The sequence below is a fragment of the Paramormyrops kingsleyae genome, chromosome 14 (assembly GCF_048594095.1).
Source record: "Paramormyrops kingsleyae isolate MSU_618 chromosome 14, PKINGS_0.4, whole genome shotgun sequence".
In the NCBI taxonomy this organism is placed as follows: Eukaryota; Metazoa; Chordata; class Actinopteri; order Osteoglossiformes; family Mormyridae; genus Paramormyrops; species Paramormyrops kingsleyae.
The window spans coordinates 17676619-17699459 of NC_132810.1; the positions used below are offsets into that span (position 1 = coordinate 17676619).

The window sequence follows — 22841 nt, forward strand, 5'->3', positions numbered from 1 at the left end:
GGCCGGCCAGTGCTCTTACTTTCTGGCGGTACCCTGTCTTTGTGGGGACACCCCGACAAGCTCCGGTGGTGAGGGTATAGCCCAGTCACATGACCCGTCCCGTCGCACCCAGGTGTGGGGCACCGGCTCTCCTTCTTTTCCGCCCGCAAAGAATCTGCCAGCAACACAAGCATACGCATCAAGGGGCTCCGCATAGTCGAGGATAGGCATGCTCTCCCCATCAGTCCCACATACACGTGTCACTGCTGATCACTTCGGAGATCTAACTGGCTGCCTTGGTAAAACCTGGATCGCAATGTCATCTGTCTCTAGAATCATGTCAGATGAGGGAATCCCAGGACATCCGATGAGGTTAACATGAAAAAACATAAGGGCAAAAGAACCCATTAGAAAACTTTACATGGCTGTAAAAAGATCACCTGAATACTTCCAGTACCTACACTTTTGGGGGAAAAAACACTTAAAATGTAACAAAAATCCATGAAGCTAAACACCCCCCATGGCTGATGTCTTTTTTTTTCCCCTCCAAAAATGGTAAAAATTTTGATGCTTCAAATATGCAATTTCATATTGCCCTGTAAACGGGGCCCGGCTGTGAGATAACGAGGAAAAATGTGCGCCATGTGGAAGGCTTATCAGGCGGCGCGTTAATGTGTTTGAGGGTGACTATCGGCCCAAATCTCTTCCTGCACTGATTCCTGTTCTTTCTCCCCCCCCAACAGACTGGGGCGTTTTCAGGCAGCAGCGAGCAGCGGTAGCGGATGGCTGCGGGGCTTAGAGGCGACAGTCCAGGCCTCGGTGCCCCCTGGCGAGCCAAGACGATATGAAGGGAACCAGCCGGCACCTCAAGCCTGGCATTAAGTGACGGGCAATGCTCCCCACACCCTCCATCTAGCCTTTTGCTCTGATATGAGCAGTGGCCTGGGAACACTTTACCTGGCAAACATTAATCATTAACAGAGAAGGGGGGGTAGCTTTAGCTCAGGTCTCTCTGTTTGCTAATCATGCCTCCATTTGAGGCAGCGTCGACGTTTCAGGATGACTCCCATAATAAAAACAATAAGCTCCCCAAACAAAGAGTGCTCACTCTCCGTACTGTCAATTAAAGGCACAGCTAAAGCACATATTGACCGGCGCTATGAGAACCCAGGGGTCGTCTATTCATTTATCTCCGTCCTGATATTACAGGGATTCCCTGCGGCGCCTCTGACATTGAGGCCATGTCTCGGGGCTGAACGATAATGGCTGCCCTTTCTGGATTCACCTGTGTTCTCTTCCTTATCGATCGGGCTGAAAGCGAGACCAGACAAAAGGAAGAATGGGAATTTCAGACCCCCGGCTCTATGGAAGCAAAAGGCATTGAGCGACCTCTAATGAAAATTTAAAGGTGGTGTAACCTGGTACACCCTGGCGTTTAGCTGGGATTCAAAATGCTCCTGGAGACTTTTTTTTTTGGGGGGGGGGGGGGATATTAGCTAGACTGTTGAGCAAATAGATATTTCTTGAATGTCACATCTCCACACCAGGGTTTGTGGGGGCGGGGTTAGCGCAGGACCACAACACTGCACATGGGGGGAGGGGGCATCTGGGTGAAGGGTTAGGAAACATGGAGGTCACAGTTCAGCTGGAGAGACCCACAGTGGGGTCAAAGTCGGGTCTTTTTTTTTTATCAACTTTTCCAACCATCTTGCTATCAAAGGAGTATGGAACCTGTTCCACAATGGCCCATCCTATTCTGCGATCGAGCCGGACAAGAACTGTGGTCCGATAAGTCTGAAAGGATTCATTTTCCTGGGAAGGACAGCGATGTTCACGAAACCTGACCTTACCTAGGGTGTTCGCCTGTGAAACCCTGGGGAGAGAGTGGAGCTGGGGGTGAGTTTGGGGGGAAGGGGGTAGAGGAAATGAGCACATTAGCCCAGCCCTTCCTGGTTTAGGGGAACGCTTCATTTAACAATCTGAATTTTAGCCCTGTCTGCCGCTTTGCAAGGCGAAGGGGGAACCCAGCCGAGTGGAATGCATATTAGGAGGCAATAGATATTGATTGTGGCTGGGGACGGGCCTTGCTTTGCATAGCAAGCGTCTTCCGCTGCCTCGCCGTCGCCGGGATAATTAATGTGCAGTCACGGGCCCTGCCGTTTGTTATCGGTCATTCGGATGCCGTTCAATTCCCATCCCGGTGTCTCTGGGGGGTGGGGGTGCTCTTCAATAACTGTCATGGCGTTATTGTTTTATAAATCACAAGGCTCTCTAACCGGGAGCTGGTGGGCTCTGTGTGCGTAGGCCATACACTGCCGATGAATCGGTACCGGCGGCTCGCAGTTGGGAGAGGAGGCGGTCGTCATGCTAACGCCCACGCTCCTCTCGCTCGTCTAGGATCGTCACTGCTGGCGAGGGGACGCCCGCCACCACACTCGCCGCGTCTGTGAAATTCGCATCCGTGCTGCTATTTTTGCTTTTATTTGGTTGGCGCTTTTTTTTTTTAGGCGAGATTGTAGCAAGGTGTGTTTAAAAGGCGCGATTTTGACCCAGTGGATCCCTCGCTTTCTGGGAATGTTCCAAGCTCCTCGCATTCACTCAGCCTTCTGTTTTTTTTCTTTTTCTTGTTCCCCTCCTTTCCTCCGCTTGTCGCATCTCCTGCTGCATGCAGGTGCTAAGCGCTTGGATGCGGCTGACAGAGATTTCGCCTGAGGACCTGTCACGGAGTTCCCTCCTAATTTAAATTATGGCCACACTGCTGAAGCTCACATCCCCCATCCCCCCCCCCAACGCTACTCCAACTGTCTCGTAGGTAAGTGGTAAGCAACACCTGAACGTGGGACTAACACCGCAGTCACCAATCACCGCAGGCCTGAGATGAGTCTACCTGCAAGTCTGGCTAAGTGCCCTTTTTCACCGATGTGGGGGCTGATCAGATGATTTCTTTCTTTCAGGCTGCTGGTATGCACCACATCTATGGATCTTGTTTTCCTCATGACGCCCTGCAAAGCTGCTCATCACTGACCCCAGCTCCACCTCCCCACACCCCCCTTTCCGCCACAATGTACCATCCCCTGCTTCCATCCATTGCTCCCCCCCCCCCCCCCCCCATAAACGGTGCCCTAACATTTAGCCATGTTTTCGTCAGACTTCCAAGCAAGCTTTTAACACAGAGCTAACTGCCATCTGCCCTTGTTTCCTTGGCGGAGTTGACCCATTTTTCCATGATGGCCGGGGGAGGACCAGCGAAGGGAAAAAACAAATTAATAAAAATGACGCCGAATATTCCGAGCAATCGTGACGCAGGAACTCACGAGGAAAGCCTCGGCCCAGGAATCATCAGCGCTGAATTGAGTTATTTTTCCGAAAGTCACACGCCAATTTGCAGTGAGCGTGTTTTTTTCCTTCTTCCGCAAAGCCCTTCCTGGGTTTAAAAATAGGCCGCTGAGTGCAGGCGGCATCCCAGGGATGAGATTTGCCGTCCTAACAGGCCGTGCAGATTGCTATTACTTATGCCTGACAAGCCCAGCCTCTGATGTTGCCACGCCAGCCTATTTTAACAACATAAGCCGCCGCTGCCACGTGAATTTTCAGACTGACTGAGGAGGCTCTTCCTGGGTACATCGCCTTGCGAGGTTCCCGCCCGGCAAGCTGGGATCCGCTTCTGACGAGTGGGAGCAGAGTGACCCCACTGGCTCGATGTGAGTTCACTTAGGGCTGTCGATGCAAACTTCTGCCCTTTGCACATTCATGACAAGGTATTAATGAGGAATACTGCAGTGTGCTTGTGTAACATGGCCCAAATATTTGAAATATATTGGCCCATAGGGACCAATTAGTAAGAGATACCATGAATTTTACCATGACACCAGGAACCTTCTCTAAGGGCAGGATGGACATGCTCCATTGCCTGTTGGGTGTTATGGCAAACAGTCTTTACAGGGTCATTTTTTCCCAATTCAAGAACGCTCTTCTGGAAACGTGGTACAAACCCCAAACGCGCTGAGATAGCTCCCCATACCTTTAGGGTAGTACGGCTTCTTCATGCCATCGTGCAGCCGTGCCTTGCGCTCCTCGGCACAGCTGGGCCTGGAGCCGCTGTCCTCCTGCATCCTTAGAAGGTCCCGCTCGTGCCGGGACGCCTCTGTGGCCATCCGGTCCCGCATGGCCTTGGCCCGCTCTGACTCAAGGGCAATGGCCTTCTCCAGCAGGGACAGGTTGCCCTTAGTCATGTCGAAGACCTCCTCGGAGCGGTCCGAGGCCACTGAAGTGGCGTCCTCGTCATGGTAACCATCCTCCCGGGCGCAGCTGGAGAAAGCTTTGGACCCAGGGCTCAGCTGCTCTTCCAGCTTCATCAGGTTGACCATGTCCGAGTAGCTGCGCTCTGCAGCACGCCGGTCCTCTTGCCCCTGATGGCAGTCGACATAGCCAGACTGTTGATGTGGGGCTGGCTGCGGGTTCGAAGTGTGCCCGCAGTGCTCGGCAGGCTGTGTCTCGCTCAGTTTGCGCGCCAGGTCGAAGCACTGGTTCCGGAGGCACTCCAGACTGCTGAGACACACCTCCTCCTCGCTCTCCTCCGCCTGTCCATTGCAGGTAGGCTTGCCCTGTAAGGCCCCGCCCCCATCCACACCTTCCAGTGTGCCGTCTGCATAGCCCCTCCCATTGAGGTTCTCAGATAGCATGGCGCCATGCCCCTGCGCCAACAGCTTAAGGGAGTCTACCGTTTCCCGAACGACATCACTGTCCACGTCCAGGCTCAACTCGCCCTTTCTCGTGCCCTTCTCCACATCCTCATCGTCCTCCTCCTCAGCGCTATTGGAGGAGCTGCTGTTCATCTCCGACTCGGTCATGGCGCGGTAAGCTGCGTCCTCTGCAATCTTGCCCAGGTTCAGCAGGGACTTGGCCACCAGCTCATCATAGTTCTCATACTCTTCGTTGTTGTTGTCATCCTTCTCCATGGTATGGCCAGTCTTTGAGTAGATGCCACGTGCCAGGGCGTCCTCTGTCAGACAAGAAATGCCATTTAATGTCATTCTGAGGAACGTACTTAGGCGTCTGAAGGCATTCCTACCCATTGAGCCTGTTTTTTCATTAGGTGGATAAGCCACTTCTTGCTGTTAAGTGACGTTTATGTCGATGCCTTTAACTATAGCTGGCTGAATGCAAGGGCTTACTGACTTTGAGATTTTGTCTCTTAGCTACAGCTCCATGTATCACATTTAAATATTCACTCCGCTGCACCAGTGAAATATTTTTCCTCAAAGCTCATGGGCTCCTAGGTGGCATGGTATTACCATTCAGAATGTGGGGGCAATTTCATTGCAAACAAAGGACAGAGGATGTGAACATTAATGGCTGAGGAATCCTTACTATTTAACCAATCAGCCAAACAATCAGTAAACCAACTATTAAGTAATCAGTTACTTGACTCCCTTTGTATACCAGTGCAATACAATGAAGTCATTACCAGAAACTACATTTTAAAAATGAATAACCCCATAAACAAACATTCAGGATTTATCATGAATCAGTTTCTACTACGGACCTCAACGTGAACAGTCATAACCGACCGGACACACATTTCGATGGAGCCCCAGCACACTGGTCACCCTGGGGGTTGATTCCAGCATCCCGAAACATTTCTCTGAAAAGCCATTTGAAGTGCAATCAAGGGACACAAAAGGAACAGGGAGGCGAAACAGATTGGAGGCGCATCGGAGAGATTACAGCACCACCATGAGTGGATTAGCGCAGCTGTAATGCCGGGCGCTGTTTAAGAAATGCAGAAAATGAAAACATGCCCAGCATCTGTTGTGCTGGTGAAGATCAGTATCTAAGAGGCGCCCAATCTGGCAAGAGGGCAGCGCAGATCAGGTTGCAGGTTAGAAAATACGCTGATTGTTTCTCCTGCTAACTCCACCGAGGAATATTACAAAAAATGTTGATTTTCAAACTCAAGACTTCAAAACTCAACAAGCTCAACCAGAGATGATAGGAGTTTAACTGGGAGGTGAAGTTTTTGTTGTCGTGCATTGGTTGCACAGAGTAAATTCATAATACAGAGGTAAGTCATAAGGTAAAGGAGTGCATCTCGTATCTAAGAAACCAAGGCTAGGGGGGTGGATGTGATACTTAAATAAAGGTGAAGAGGTCATTCCACAGGGCCCCCAAAATCCAGCACGAATGTCATAGAGACTACATGTGACATAGCGATTAGGAGGGACATTGAAACATACCAATCCAGAGAGAAAAAGAAAAACAGAGACCACAAGACAAATAGAAACATCCTGATCACGAGACTGAGAGACACAGAGGTTTTGAGATTATCTTCACAGTCTTTTTTTATAGGCCATTCAGTCACACTGAACAAAGACATCCCTTTCAGGACACCCACACACTTCGTAGTCACTGCATGCCACCACTCAGTAACCTATGAGTCAAATGAAGTTGCAGTTTATGTGCAGTTTGCCAGATATAATGTGAGGTGATATATAACCTTCATTTGTATCTAACTGCCTTCACCTGCAAGCGCTCACAGCATACCTGACCTCAATGTCCAAACTACAAGACTTCTGACTCACTGATCCGGGCTTAAATAAATTCATCTTTCTGTTCTGGCTCAAGCTAGCTATCCTCAAGAGGTTTTCTTTTCATGTTTGGGTTGAAACACTCTGAGTGTCAGAAAAATCTGAAGTCCTCAGATAAATCTGTTTCTGTTTCAAAACGCTGGAATGGACATGCTAAAATATGAAAACATGCCTAAATAAACAGACACCTAAATAAAACTGCTCGGTGCTGGCATAATGGCACCTGCCCTTACCTTGATACTGACTCTGTTCTTCATAGTCTTCCTCTTCCTCATCCTCCTCTTCTTCATCTCCTTCCTCTTCCTCATCCCCTTCCTCTGCTTCCTCTTCTTCTTCCTCCACCCCCTCCTCCTGTTCTACATCATCCCCTTCCCCCCTCTCCTCCTCACCCTCCTCTGGCTCGCCGTGCTCCTCATTGTCCTCTGAGTACTCCTCCTCCTCCTCTTCTTCGTCATCCTCATCCTCCTCCTCTTCCTCCTTTTCGTCCATCTCCTCTGTACCATCACTCTCGTAGCACTCGTCCATCGAGGAGTTGTCCATGCGAGCCAGGAAGGGCTTCTTCTTGGTCGGCGGACCCTGAGGCAGTCTCTCCTGTGTCTTCCTCTTCTTGGCTAACGGGCAGCCATAGACACTGCAGGAGGGAGATAAGGAGCACCGCTTAATGACCTCACCCACACGGCTTAAGCTGCTGCTCTGATTCCCGTCCAACGCTACAACTGGGCTGCAGTGACCCAGGTTGTTTTATTTATTTATTTGTCTGCTTCCTCCACTGCACGCTTGGTGACGCCCCGTTGCCGCGGCGTGCCGCGATAATTAATTTCGCCGGCCAGCGTGAAAACGAAACGCGGAAGCCCAAATTCACTTAACCGACCTTTTAATTACGCACATAATCATTAGTACTCATGAAACACCAGTTTTCAATTGGCATAGAGCGGCACATATAATTATGCACACTGGATTTAGGAGAAGTTATTAGGAAACAAAAGGCCTCTTCGAGACAGGGAGACGGCCAGCCAGCAACAGAGAGGAGAAGCGAATAAAAGAAGAGAAGTGGCAGGGGAACTCCTAAGGTCGCTCCCCACCTTCCCCTCCCACACCTAAAGCAAGCTGGGTGCAGGAAACACCAACAGCTTTGTACCCATCAGACACACCCAGAACACAAAGAAGTGCTTCAGAAAACATACATTTAAAATAACAAATATGTAAGTCATATGACAGACACGTCCAGTAAAACGCAACAACTGTCTAGAGCAGGAGTACTCAATTATTTTTCCCCAAAGTCCAAATTTCTTTCACACAATGAAAACGGGTTAGTATTGTAGTATTGATTGCATGTTCCGGATCATATTGTGTTACAGTCCAGATGCAGCCCTAAGTCGGCCATTTGAGTACCCCTGGTCTGATTATTTTATATATATATATATATATATATATATATATATATATATATATATATATATATATATATATATACACGCACACACAAATGAAATCCAAGTCTAAATAGCACTCATTTTGATCCTAGAGGTATCATGGCCTTTTGGCAAGTGTCAGGTTAGACCAAATAAAAGGTGCCAGTGATTCTCAGTGACATGTGTGGGTATAAGATCTGTCCTTTTTTGTCACAAAGGTTTAAAACAGTCTTACACTGCAAAGGCCGTGACACTCCGATGCCAGCCAGTTTCCAGGGGACTCCAGCTACACGACAAAATGGCTTCATTGCAAATTTGAACCCTTGTCATATTATGCTGCCAGTTAAATGGCTTTGTTGCATGGTGCCCTTCGTTTGGCCTTTCCTAAAGCTTCCCGATTAAGTTTGTCAGCCATACTTTTTCTGGAGTTTTTCTTAAGCTTTATTTTTTTTTTATTTAACTGTACAGTAAGTTATATATAAAAGTTCCATATAAAAATATAATTAGCCCAGTGAAACTTTGTTAGATTTGTTTCAGACAAAATACACACACACATATATAGAATTTTTTATTCAACTATTACACTCCTAATATTTTATTTTACCAACAGTCCCACAGCTAAGTTTACAATTTAACCTAAATGTTAACCCAAGTGACCTAAAGTCAAATCCATTGCTCAAAAATATGTAAATATATATGAATACGTAGACAGATCTTATATATGGCTAAGCATTTACAGTAGATATAAATCATCTGGGCGAGTCCACACGCAAAGATCTTTAAAATACGTGATCTATAGTGTAAGGACACCAATTACAGTCAGGATTTCTGCCCGGACTCGTTCACGGTGAGTATATTGCGGTTCCATTTTTCAGTTCTGCCTTCAGCTGATAATGAGCATCCAGGCCGTAGCTACACAGCTGCACCAGATTCATTCATGTGGCTGTACCACTCATAAAAATATAACGACGCTGTTTCCAGGTTACCCAGTACCAACGTTAATATATGAGCATTAAACGGACAGGACTGCTTAAAGAGAAATATATGTAATTTTTCCTGACACACTTAAAATGGTCTATTTGGTGTCTTACATGCATGTAATTTAAGTAGCCGCGGCACCCGTTCCTCTCTCTTTTCCTCGGTGAATGCATCTCGCCTGAGGTAACAATTACGAGCCGATTATCACACCGGCGCGACCGTGTTTTCCGCCAAATCCGCCGTGCAGCTCACCCGCTTCCGCACGCCCGCGTCCGTTACGAGGCACGGGCACAAAGCCGCAGGCGCGCGCACACACGTGCGCTCACGCGAGCGCCCACGCGCACACGCGTGCGAGCCGCGGCGCCCGTCGCCAAAAATGCGGCGGCGATGTCCTGATTAACTTCCTCGGCTAACAAAAGTAAATAAATTAAAACGGAATCCAAGCCAAGCCAAGTCAAATGACCGAAGGCTTCGTTGGCAGTGAGCACCGTGTTAAAGTCAATTTAATAGGAGTACATTTTTCATAAAAATCTGCTTCAGCTCCAGTCACACATCAGAGGGGGGAAAACCAGATTTCTGCTATTCGGTTTACTTAAGAGAAAAATGGTGAACATATTTCAGAGCTGACGCGTTACACAGGACACACGCAAGGCCACGCGTTTCTGTTGAAACGTTCCCGACAGCCAGACAGATGGGGAAAAGAGATTGGAGAGTCAGAGGCACCCCATGGATACTAATCATTCAGTGGGGGGGAGTAACAAAATTAATTGCAGGATGTCAGGCAGATTATACCGAAATAGAACCTTTCTCGTTTTACGCTGGGTATGTCATAGTACCAACAAATAATGTAGACCACAGCAAACCGGCTCTTTGAGAACATGGTGCAGATATTTCCCTGTCTCTATCGTGAGGCTGCACTGAAAAACATGGATTTATGGGTGGGGAATAGCAATAAAGCAAAGAGATGACTTTGGGACGGCGACCGGCCCTCATCTGCCATCTCAGCCCATCAGCAGCTCAGACGTGTGTTTCGCATGCTTAGTTACGAGTCCGTCAGCCGTGAAATGTTCCGGGTGCCCATTCTTACGGGCCGAGAAGACGTGTCCCCTCCCACTCCGCGGAGGACTGGCTCTAATGTGAACAAATAAACAGCGTTAGATTTATGGAGCGTGGCTGATAAGCACCCATGACAATGTGCGAGTTTCGCGGGGCTTCCATCTTGGATTATTCCAGAAGCGTATTAAAGCTGTTTATGCTCAAGGCCACTGAGGCCGTCTGATAAAGGTCAAAGGGAATGACGTTTAATACTATTTGTGACTAATAGGGAAAAAAATGAAAACAGGCACGAGTCGAACAGGCTCGGTGTGAAATCCACGAGGGCAGACATAGATCCGTCGATTTGAGGGGAACGGGCATCGATTCCATCGGTTTCCATGGTTTCGCCGTGTCTTCCACCCCGGTAAGCTCGACCCAAAAGTGTCCTTACCATTTCTGCTTGGAGGCTGGCTGTGTGTCTTACGCAGTGATTTGTATTCATTATTGTTAAGAGTTTATCAGTTTATGTGTGGTTTTATTGTCTGCATTATGCTAAAATATAACCCTACAGTTTTAAATGAATAGTAAAGAGACAGTTTTTCAGTATATAATTCACTATCAGCGACAAGAAAATGAAGGAAACAATGACTTTTAGTGAACATCAGCACTAGAATAAGGGACAGCGCCAATACGCCGATTTCCTCCTCACTTTGAGCTCGCCTGCTAATGACCTCCCAGCCTGGCCCGCTAGACCACAGGGACGATGACACCAGACCAGGATTAACGACTCTTCCTCAGACACGCCACAGTCTGCCCCTGAATCTCCCAGCGTCCTTCAGTCAGTGCACTGCAGCTCTCTGCCACCCCCCCCCCCCCCCACCACCACTTGACGATCCCTTAAGCCCAGGATTACTTAACAGTCAGCCCCTCGCACCTCCGCGCCGTTTCATTAATCTGCGCCGAGCGGAGTGGGCCGTCCCGGCCCTGACAGCTGTGGGGGCCTTCAGTAATTCCCCCCCCCCCCCAACCGACCCTCCCCCCCTTGCTCCCTTCCCCCGGGTCCGCTAGCCGCTGATCGATAAGCGTTTGTGACCAAACATCTCGACAGCACATTAAAACGCCACTCATCCCTAGGCAGACCGGCGCCCCTGAATAAATCAGGGGCGAGTCCCGCCGGGCCACATGCAGCCAGAAAGACACAGCCCCATCCCCCTCACACCCCCCCCCCCCACATTACAGCCCCTCTTATCAACCTGAGGAAGCTTTGTGACACAAAGGGACACGCTGGCCAGTTCCAGCTGTCTCTGTTTACAAACACGCAATGATGGGCAGCCGTCAGCCAAAGCGCATGCTGCTGGCTGCAGAGCGTCACACAGACGCCGCTGTGCAGTGTACCCTCCGTCAGGGCCGCCAGCCGCTACCAGCCGTGCCCTCTTCCCGCCGATTCGCAAGATGGATTGGTTTTTCTCGCTAGATGTGACACGTAGCATGATTCTCCCCTCCACGGAAGTCCCTGTGTCCCCCCCCCGCCGTGTCCCGCGGCCCCATCGGCCAACATTCTGGCGCCGCTCAGCAAGCAGAATTGATCCTGCCCAACCTGAACCCCCCCCCCCCCCCAAAGGTCTGTCACACTGTGACCTTGGAGCAGCACAATCACCCTGCTCGCTGGGCCTGCCAATTAAAAATTCCACAGGTAATTAAGTTGCGTGTGTATGTGGGGGGTGGGGGTCCATTTCAGGGGAGGCGCTAGTGGGGGCCGCTGTGGCGAAATGTGCTTAATTAGAAAAAACCTTTAATACTTAATGCTGGGCCCTAAAATAGAATTTAGCCTTACATAAAAGGCCTTCAGTCTGTGGTGTCACCACAGAAATGGCGGAAGAGCCCTGCTTCACGCAGCAGGTTTATGCGATTTTAATGTTCCGCCGTGTTCCCCACAGGAGTCGTGGCCTCAGCCTGGCATCGTCATCAAGCGGCGTTTGTCTGCACGGCGGCAGCAGCTGTGGCGGTTCATCTGCAGCGATGTTGCCGGGACGCGGCGCCCGCCGCACCCCTGCCCGGTGGGATCCATAGGCACGCGCGGCGGAGCGCCGTCTCCATGGTGATATCCTCCAGAAACACCGAGTGGGATTTGCCCGCCTCACAGACGGGCTGGGAGCCAGCCGGAGAGCGAAATGATTTTAAATCTGACAGACTTCTCCCCCCCACCGCACCCCCAACACCACCACCATCATCACCCCCCCCCCCTCCAAAGATCTAAACAAAAGAGCCGCTGTTCTGCAGGAGACTTGCCAACCGCTGCAGTTTCTGTCTCTCCCGTCACTAAGAGGAACAACCGTGCCACACGTACAATTTTTTTTTTTAACCCGCCATGGGCTGATCGAAAACTGTGCCTTTAAGTGTTACAGAATTACCCCAAACCACCCCCCCCCCCCAGCCATCCCCCTTTATCTACCCACCCTGGTTAAATGTCAGATCGGCACAAAATATCACATTAAGATGCTTGTCCCTGCAAGAGCATGATTCGGACGGGCGCCGAGCCTCACGTCCCGACGCAGGATCCCTATGTTTTCGGTTCATGCTAGAGAAAAGCACGTCTGTGTGGCAGCCTGATTTTCAGTGGCTGGGGCTCGCCGGGCAGACAGCCCTCGCGGCACGACCGCAGCGGAGACGGCGAGACTCCAATCCTGGCTGAATATCAATGAAGACGGCGGTGGCTCGTCCGTTGCGGCCCTGAAACAGGTAGCCGAGCTTGGAGTCACCCTGAGCAGATTCCCACTGTCGGTGCCAGGCTGTGGCCTGCGGGGGGGTGGGGTGTTACAGTCCCGCCATGAATGGGTGGGGGCTCAGGCGAGGCAGCCTGGGCAGAGCCGCATTCTTTTATCAAAATGGGCTCTAATGGCAGAGTAGAGATGCCCTCCATGGGGCTGGGGGGGGGGGGGGGGTCTGACCCACCCAATCACAATCTTGGCCCTACCTTAAATGCCAGCCAATCACAGAATTTTAATGATTTTGAATGTGGAGGAAACAATCAAAAAAGAAAAAAGAATCAGAACTCTTTGAACTCTTACAGCACAACATCCCTCCAACCACTCCAGAAAATCACCTCCCCCACCCGCCACATCCCCACTCGTGTTGACCATGCTGCTAAAACAGACTAAATTTGGGATAACATCCAAAGCTAATTTTGCAACCCTCCAGTCAACTGGTAAATGCCATAATACGTCAATTACATAATTGCATGCAATTATAAATACAATTGTGCAATGCAATTACTTGATGCCACTGCCTCTGTATCTCAGTAAGTGCGCCAGTCTGTCCCAAGAAATAATAACAATAATACTTACTAGAATATCAGAAGTAAACACATACAATGGCGCAATGCTGATCTGGGATCAGCAGTACAGTGTCAGTGCTGGTTTTATAGCTGGGGGTAGCTACATCATCACACCACACATCACCTGTTTGACGGGGCACTTATGGATACAGATGATAACGTGTCGGACCCAAAGGAGAGGAGCTGCTGACTTCCTCCCCAGGAAGCCATTCATCCTACAGTGATGTTAGGCGATGTAGACATCACCATATAGACCCAGAAAACACAGCCATGTAGTCATGTTTAGATGTTCTGGGGTCTGTTCTTGATGACCATCCATAATGGAGCTTAGATATCCTACTTTCTGGCTTTATAACTGTAGACTGCAAATCACTGAATTGTAATATTGCAGATTATTAGGGCCATCTAGCTCTGGTAGAGTTTCTATGTTCTATGTTTCTTTGTTAGGTGAGTTACTGGTAGATGTGACGTGCTTGTAGATCTATACCTTAGCTGTTGGTGCCTGTGCCTTTGTCTGTTTATAACAACCTAACACCTTTGGGAAAATGCATCAGCTAAATGGAAAAGACAACAACGGACTTGATCACATGGGCAGCGCTATCTCGCTCTCCGTTGAGGCTAAGGTATAAGTTGTCTAATTAAATGAAAGTCGAGAAAAGGTAAAATTAAGCTGGAAGTGTTTGCGGCACCCAGAGGGCCGGGGTTAGCCTGCAGGGACCCGCGGCACAGCGGAGACGGAGCTAACGCCGGAGTCCTTCCGGAAACTCTGCTCCAGACATTAGCGGATGCCAAGTTTACCGTTACACTCATTCGTTGAGGGATTGCGTATTCCCCCATTCAAAAACGGCACATATTTTTCATCCATCGGGGGGGGTTACAGGGAGAGGAAAAAACAAACGACGGTGAGACTGATGTAATTTTGCTGGCATCTGCAGGGGATGGGGAGGGGGGTGGTGGAGATCGGGTGGGGGTGTGAGAGGTCATGGACTCCCCCCGCAAAGGAGCCTGGGCCACAGCTAGCCTGGCAGAGCTGCTACTCACAACACATGATCTTTTATTCCCTTTGATGCCTTTCCGTGGGGGGGGTTGTGGGGGGGGGGGGGGGGGGGGGTAGGCAAAAGCATAAACACCACCTGTTTATCAGATGTTGAACCATTCAAAAGCAGTCAGCCTGTCACAAAATTGGGGACGGAATCAAGCGGGTCAGGAACGGAGAATAAGCAGATAATCCATACCTGACTTTTTATCCACCGTTAACGGGAAGTGTGCGGTGCAGTATAAGTGCTGAAAGAACTGGGGCTGATCCACAGAAGCGTGTTCATCTTACGGTCATAAGGGGGCGCTCTGGAGGAGGGTTAATGAGGGAAACGGGCCGGAATTGAAAGGGAGCAGTCCACTCACATGTCTCAGTCCCTCGGAAATTAGCGAAAGAGAAAGTCAGACTGCCAAGGATAACCACGCCTCCCAGTGGGCTGTTCGGGGTCGGGAGGACCCCCCCCCCCCAGCAAACGTTTTAAAAACCGCGAGAGCTTCCTCCCGCAAGCTGTCGTATTGTATGTTTAAAAATAAATAAATATCGCCCATTTGCAGTGGCATGTGGAGCCCTGTGTTGCGGCGACCCCGAGTGGAAGCTGACGGTGATGCGAGGGGGGGGGGCTGGTGGCGGGTGTGCGGGGAGTAGGAGGGGGGGTCAGACTTTGATTAAGGTTGCCTTATCTGGATTTCCGCAAGTAACCGGGAGGGGGGGGGGAGTTCCGCAGAGTGCCCTGTTTCCAAGCTGCCTTCTCCACGGCAGAGGGCTACCGCGCTAAGCTATCACCCTGCCTCTCCCTGGCTCCGTTCCAATGCTTTTAGTGAGTGCTATCTGTCAATGCATGAATAATACAGCCCCGGGGCTGTCGGCGGAATCCAAATGAGGCACACGTCAGGAAGAAAGCACTCGACTCCAGCTCCAGAGCACGCTCCCGTGAAGACAGGCAATTATTCAACCCCAGCTGTAGCCATGGCGATCAAGTCGGCGCGGGCGGCCGTGCCAAATGAAAAAATAAAGGGGAAACCAATACAAATACGGAGAAATAAGCCATGAAATGTCAATAATTTTTCCTTTAAGCTTAATAAGCAGGGCTGTTTCTGCCCCGGTCGCGCTAATTGCCACTGTCCTGTGATGTGTTTGAGGGGGAAATGAAGACACGCGGAAGGAAAAAAACAGGAAATCAGAGCACATGCCCATATAGGGCACCGTTTTTACGGTGGCGAGATTCAGAGAGATCATTTGAAAGCTGACCCCTCGTCGTTTTATTGTATAGAAATGATTCCCGAGCTTATGGCAGTGAAGAAATCCAGGGCTGAGCTCGGGCTAATGGCTCCAAGCGGTCTTGGGGAAAAAGGATGGGGTATGCTGGTCGGTTTTCAGCAGAAAGAAGGAAAGTAGGCACTGTAATGTAGCTACAGGAATGGGGGTGGTGGTATGACAAGCATCCTCAAGGTACTTCGTAGCTTAGAATTATCGAAAGAGAAGAACTAAACCAACGAAAGGCTTGTGGATAATACATATGACGCTCCTTAATGCTGTAATGATTGTCTAATGGCTGGGGAATGGGGCCATTCGTATATTTAGCGATACATTAATGGCATACATGCTTTATATGCTACAGTAGAACCAGTACAAAGAAAAAAGGTCAGCCCCACATTGAGCCCATGCTAAATAGACCTGCTGAAACTCTCCCCAGGGTACGCCAGCGAATTTTGATCCATTATTGATCTCATCATTTTCACAGCGACGTACGTGAGTGTCGTTATATGAGATTATCATACCCATAATCGTGCTCCTTTTTATTAAGGGAAAAACAAGTGTTTCCGTGCTCTCACTGCGTTATACCGGGATCATTCGGCGGATTTCGGTCTCGATTAATCCTGATCTGGCGCCTTGACAACGCGAAGGGTAGGACACAGACGCACACTGCCATGAGAGTTGGAGGGGGTGAGGGGGCCCTCGCCCGCAGCTCAACAAAGTGCCCCCCTCCTCCGCAGCCAGGGCTGCAGCTTCGGCAGGGGCCTCGGCTAATTAGCCGGTTTTACGGGTCGTCGGTCCGTTTCCGGCAGTCCCTCCGTCTCTTTAATCACATTCCCCATAAGAGAAGACGGCAGCCTCGCAAGTGGGAAGGGAACTAAGGGAATGTTCTAGAGACCATTACACCCCGCATTTGGGGGTGGGGGGTGGCAGTACTGCCATAAGCTATTGGCGACAGGAAACGGCAAAACACTGGGGTCAGAGACAGGGGTTTAGGACCGTGGCTTTGTGGCTGTTCCTGCCTCTGTGATGAATCTGATTGGTCCACAGGGTGGTATCTTTATAATTTTTTTTCCATCAACGGAAGCCGAAGGGTAAGATGGAGTGTTCGGGGGGGGTTACAGTCTCAGGCGTGGAGTGTGCTGGAGGGTCCTGGCAGGCTGGGGAGGGGGAGGCCAGAGCTCCGTCCCTCTTTAGCTGAAGGACCTCGACTCTCCTTGACTCTAGTGCACTTTCCACACGGTGTGGCGTGACTCTTAATGCCCAGCGACCTACAGTACACCCACTTGAGACCTGTACCACCGCCTGTGGATGTGTCCAGGATGTCAGTGAACCGATCGAATGGGGGAGGGGGTGCAGGCAGCAGGAATTCTCTTTACATTTAAGCATGTAGGCCAGATAGTGAGGGGGGCAGTGTTGGTTTTTCCCAAAGCAGGGCAGGTAAGGGCCCCAGTAATGGTCTGGCATCGCCTCCCCAGGCTTTAAGACAGAGGTCCATGGCTCGTCTGCGGCTAGGGGGCGTGGTGACCCCATGACATGGCACAGCACATGTGTCAATCATCTTTAAAGAACCAGTCAAATGAGAGTAATTATCGGGCCGAGTTAGAGCTTCGGTGACGTGACGGGGCAGGCCAGGGAAACCGGGAGCACATTCCTTACATAAATAATCCAGGCAGAATAAATTATCTTGAAGTTGCAGGCAGTGGTGGAATGTAACAAAGTATTTGTACTTCGTTACTGTACTTAAGTACATTTTTACGTATCTGTACTTTACTTAAGTAAAAATAATAATGCATACTCCATTACATTTTGCGGCAATTATCTGTACTTTCTACTCCACTACATTTCTACAATTTATGCCGTTAGTCGTTACATTTTATGAACACAATTTCCTCAAAATCTTGCATGAAAAAATAGTTACTGTAGCTTCTTGCGTTCTGGCGTTGTTTGCCATTTCCTACCAATCACGTGGCTTTATTAGCTCCAATGATGGCAGAGCGCGTGAATTAGCCGCACGAGCTGGTAGACTGGCTTGATTTCAAGAAGACGAGACATTCAACATGGACCCAGAGCCAACATCGACTGAGCATGAGCACGAGCCCTGCAGCTCTGAATCAGAAAGAAATCCTTGGCCGTATTTAAGAGTTATTTGAGTTCAAAGGAGCAAAGAATGAGTCCTTGCGTTTTCAGTGTATCCCATGCCTGCCTCAACCCAAAGAATTGTTGGCGTTTAAAAACTCCCCTTCAAATTTGAAGAAACATATAGAGGTAAGCTATGCTATGCTTTTGGGTATGTTATGATACTGTTATCTAGCGAAATGTATGTTGACATACAGAAATAGTATCAAAATCACACCAGTTTAGCTTCATTATTTATTTAACACGGTGGTAGGATACAACTGGTTTATTAGCTATGTCAGCGAAGATAGCTTAACCCTCTGGAGTCGGTGATTCCGCCGGTGCGATCTAACAGAAATTTCGCCAAACCGTTAAATAAGTCTACGAGTTTTTGTCATATGCACATTTAAAAAACACCCTCAGAAACATTGGACGGTCAACTTTTCAAATATATATAGGTAGAAGCTAAATATATTTCTGCAGCTTCGTGATATGAATAGAAATAACAAGAGTGACTGACTTAAGCGTCTGCGTTTCGAAGCGGCTCTGATCGCCCACCCCCTTGCAAATCGCGCTATTCGCATGATAACAACATGATAATCTGAATGTTTGTGTTGGGTAAAGAAATATGTGAATACGCCCATTGTGATTGAAATAAACGAGCACATGCCTGGGTAGTCATAAATGATTTGAAGATATATCATGTCCTGATTGGTTTATCTTAATGGTATACAGTATTAGTGGGTTATACCTAGTAGATACCTTGTCATCCACATAATTCTAAGTTAGGGTACACACAGTATTGCAGAGTGCACGCACAATAAGCACACCAAACTTTCCAATACACATATACTGTATACAGTAGTTGCTTCTAATTATTATGAGCAATGACATCGGTCGAGGCGTAAGTCAGTATATCTACTATTCTTTTACAAAATGGCACATCCCAGACGTTGAGACAAACCATTGTGTGAGTACTTAAAAAATACTTTAAAGTAAATTTAAAAGTAAGTACTTAGTACTTTCACTTAAGTAAGATTGTTGATGTAGCGCTTCTACTTTTACTTGAGTACATATTTTGCAGGATATTTGTACTTTTACTTAAGTACTACGCTTCAGTACTTCCTCCACCACTGGTTGCAGGTGAGAAGAAATCCCTGAATACGAATAGCATCATTTAATGTTCATTGGAAATTAAATGCTGCGGCCATCTCCTGATTTTATTAAAGTCTCGGCAAATGAATGGGATGATGTTCCGATGATGTTCCGCCGCTGGGCTCCGGTCACGTTGATGGCACAATAGCCCTGAGAGAACGATCCACTTCCCTCCAAACTCATTGAGCCATTTTCAGTCTCATTGCCGCACCAGTTTGCCTAGGATGCTACATCACCAGCTGCCCATATTGACAGGACAGATGCCAGCTGCTGACCGTACCCCACAAACAGCATCACACGCCTCACACCCACAACAGGCCAACTTCAAGGTGTGGCCATTACTGTCAAACTGTGAAAATGAGCCTGGAAAATCGGACCTTTGTTCCACGAGCCCACTCCACAATGTGATAAACATTTATACTTTATAATGGGGAAACGCGAAACACGAGAGTGAATCTGATGAGCAGAGCATCATCCCGGAAGTGTTCTCCTCAAACTAATCATGAAAACTCCTGATGATGCTCGTGATGAGGCAGAGCACCCAATGGCTTTTTCATGCCGGTGTAAATGCAATTCCGCTCGGGAGCCGGAGCGCGGGCCCCTCTCCCGTGGATCGCCGGGCTCAAGCGGATATCACCCGCCCGTTGATGGGAAGCCTAATTAACATATTAATGATGCCACCTTCCTGCAGTTTCTGTCAGGCAGGCCAAACACTTTTGATAAGTATGCAGATGAGGGCAGGCCAATCTGAAGTATAAATTAGCTAGTGTAGAGTGTCTAAAGGACCTTGCGCTGATGGATCGGGCGATCGCGTTTATCTTCCTCTCGATCTGGCGCAGGGTGTCCGCGGTATACTGAAGGATGCATTCCGGATTGTTTCGCTTTTCCTATTGGAGGTGTCCTCAATGTATCAGGTCACATGACTCCCCATCACTTGCTGCTAGCAGTTGGTAGACAGGTTTGTGGGATGTAATCATCCACCCCGGGATTCTCTGCCAGGCGTAATACCAACACACCCGGGACGAATGCCGTTAATTACGACCCAGGCTGAAGCGTCTCAAAGCACAACATAACGCCTGACAGCGACATTTCGCCGAGGAGGTGCGGTAGTATAACGCGGACATGAATGGTTGATCCTGGGATTTACTGTCATGTTCATCATATCGTACAATTAGGGTGAATAATTAAAACGTTTCATTAGCTTGATCATTTCCTGCCAGCCCATACTTCAGCGTCGACATCCCAGATTAAGCCGACGACTGAAACAACGCCTCTCTCGTTTTTCCGTGTCTCCACGGAAGAAAAGAATACCGGATGGATCAAATGAAGGTTGGAGGAAAACGGCTTTAGCTAAAGTGACACCGTGGCCGTAGCTCCGCGTTTTGTGTCAGAGGAGATCCAACTTTTGGGGCTGTCTGGCGGACGCGGAGCCAGCGAGCGGAGAGGGATTGCTGGAGTCTGTTACGGGAGATATCACGACCCATGAATAAACATGAGGTGATTAGCGCCATTCTTCATAATGCCCAAAGTTCATACTTTACTATTTACCTTCGACTTAAAACCTCCGTTTGAAAGAGGAGCGTGATCATTATATTATAGCTTTTTTCCCCCCAAAATGATTCTAAAGTTTTGCGATGAAAATTTTGTAGAAGTCATGCTATTAATACCAAAATAACCATAAAATATATTTTTGAAATGTAGGTCAAAGCAGTTATTTTATGCAAAATATAGACATGTTTACATACCCCCGGCCAAAGAAACACCATCCCCTAATAAATACTAAGCTGCAGTATATGACGTCTACTCATCTTTATAATGGTGATATTAAGTCCATTTAATGTGTTTGTCAGATAAATTAAACGGGAGGGTAAAAAGTTGTTACTATATTATGGTAGATATAATATACTGTATACATATATGTATATACATTTATATATTTTTTTATTTTTATTGATAGTGTTTTAATGAAGTATCATTAATGGTGGCAGAAGCAGCCAATGTATTGATCAGAAAAAGCCTTAATGCTTTGCTGAATATACAGCATTTGACTTCAGTGTGTGGTTGTATGAATTAAGGATTTGCCTTTAAATGCACACAAGCTGAAATCACAGAGGGGGTTTGTGTGTTTGATGGAACACTGATGAGGTTCTGGGCCAGTCTGACGCCTACAGCCGGGATGCGGGTCGGGAAATGCAGAGGACACAGCGATGGTGCCAGCTCCGTGATTTCGGCATGGGTGGGGCAGCGTTTCCATGTGACCCCCTGGCGCTGCCGAGCCTGAGCCACGCCTCTCTCCGCATGTGCGGCGGCAGGGACGTTACCTTCGGTGCCGCGCGTACTTGCCACTGACGTGCCCGCTCCCATCGCAGCCTGGCGTCGGGCAGCTGCGGAAGAGGAGACAGGGTGCTAAGCCAGGGGTGTGGTGGAGAGACCCCGCTACCTCCCAAACCCCACCCACATAGTCAAACCCTGCCCCCATTCCCAATCCGCACCCCCCCAATGACCCTACTCTCACGGTCATGGTTGTTCCACCAGTATCCTTCCCAGGTGCCCATGTTTGCTATAAACTTATACATTTCATTATAACTCTTTCTTTGTAATAACTTTAAGTCAGCTAAGGAGGGCAGGCATCGAATGCTGTTATTGGCTGCATCGACGTCCGCTCCCCTGGACGGACTCGGTATCGACCATGTGATTAGCTGCCGTCTTCAGACCGAAACACTAGGAGAGCTGGAGGAAGAAGAACCGCTAATGCTTAGGAGCTCCAGAACGGGCGACCTTGTTCTGTCAACTAGAATACCAGAGGCACAGAGAGGCAAGTGTCCTTTATAAGGGCAAGATCCATTAGAACATTCCAGTAACCATAACCATAGATGGCAGAAAAAATGGCAAAACATAAGACAGCAGGCAGCAGGTGGACAGACGAATCACCCAGAAGCAGAAGGACGCTTTGAGGTCGTGCAGCAGAGGGGAGACAGCATGGCGGACAGACACCAGCAGTGTCGTGAGCTCTGCTCCCAGAGCCATCGCTCACCGAATCGCAAACTCCATCCCAGCACTTCTAATTATGCAGGTCACGCTGAGGTTAAATCTCAATCGGAACATGTGTGTGAACACATTTATAGGCGCTATAAACTCTGGCATGTTCCCATATCTGTCATCTAGTTAATGAAGTGGCAAAAAACAACAAACAAGGTAACGTTAATGAATAAGGGGTGCTGGGATGGTCCGTGGTCCTCGGAATAACTAGCTTATGTTGTGTCTGGTGATCCATACGGCTTGTTTACAGCAGGGGTACGGCCTGGGATTTTTTTGTGTGTATTTTTAGATGAGTGGTGGAGCTCCTTTTGAAGAGGGTGGCTGCGAGGGCACTCGGATTCGCCGGGCAACCCACTGGCTAAAAGCCAGAAAGGGGTCACCTCCGAAGCCATTCAGCCAACAGTCGGAATGCGGTTGGCGACAACCAGGGAATTCTGCCAGGGATTGTGGAATCCTGAGCGAGTGAGGGGTGGGAGACATCAGTAATGCCGCTGTGTTACAGAGGAAATTGCTCCAGAATGTTGCCCCCGTCAAATAAAAATACAGAAAGGATGATGAGAGAAAAGTGTGAGGTTGCTGGGGGAATAGTGGGTGGTGGGCAAAGCGATGATTTTGGAACGAGGATGAGGACCATGTGTCTGATGGATATTTCTCCTCAGGGGTGATATTTAAGTGCAAAATGGGGGGGGGGTGTTCTGCTGTTCCCAGTAATGTTCTAGTTTCCTCTTCTTGTCGAGGGGTGGGGGGTTGGGGCAAGGTGGGGGTACATTTTTCACTTGCATCCCTACTAACCTGAAGAGCTCTTGTATTGCCGGTTCCACAGGCACTGAGAGAGGGACAGGCGAGAAGAGAGAGAGAGAGAGAGAGAGACATAATCACCAAGCAGACAGAATTTTTTTTGCCTATATGGAAAT

General features: G+C 48.9%; 1 protein-coding gene across 13 annotated transcripts in view; it reads right to left on the reverse strand.

Moving 5' to 3' along the window:
* The window catches only part of myt1lb (myelin transcription factor 1-like, b), a 77825-nt gene that overhangs the window by 26124 nt on the left and 28860 nt on the right, over positions 1-22841 (reverse strand). For 12 of the 13 annotated variants that reach the window (XM_023807873.2, XM_023807865.2, XM_072698731.1 and 9 more), the window contains exons 4-8: positions 22720-22753; positions 21210-21272; positions 6800-7197; positions 4001-4981; positions 20-154 (exon numbers count right to left, since the gene is read on the reverse strand). In XM_023807873.2, coding sequence (XP_023663641.2) covers positions 20-154; positions 4001-4981; positions 6800-7197; positions 21210-21272; positions 22720-22753 — 1611 coding nt within the window. The remainder of the gene's footprint in view (positions 1-19; positions 155-4000; positions 4982-6799; positions 7198-21209; positions 21273-22719; positions 22754-22841) is intronic. The other variant, XM_023807882.2, reaches the window with a different exon arrangement.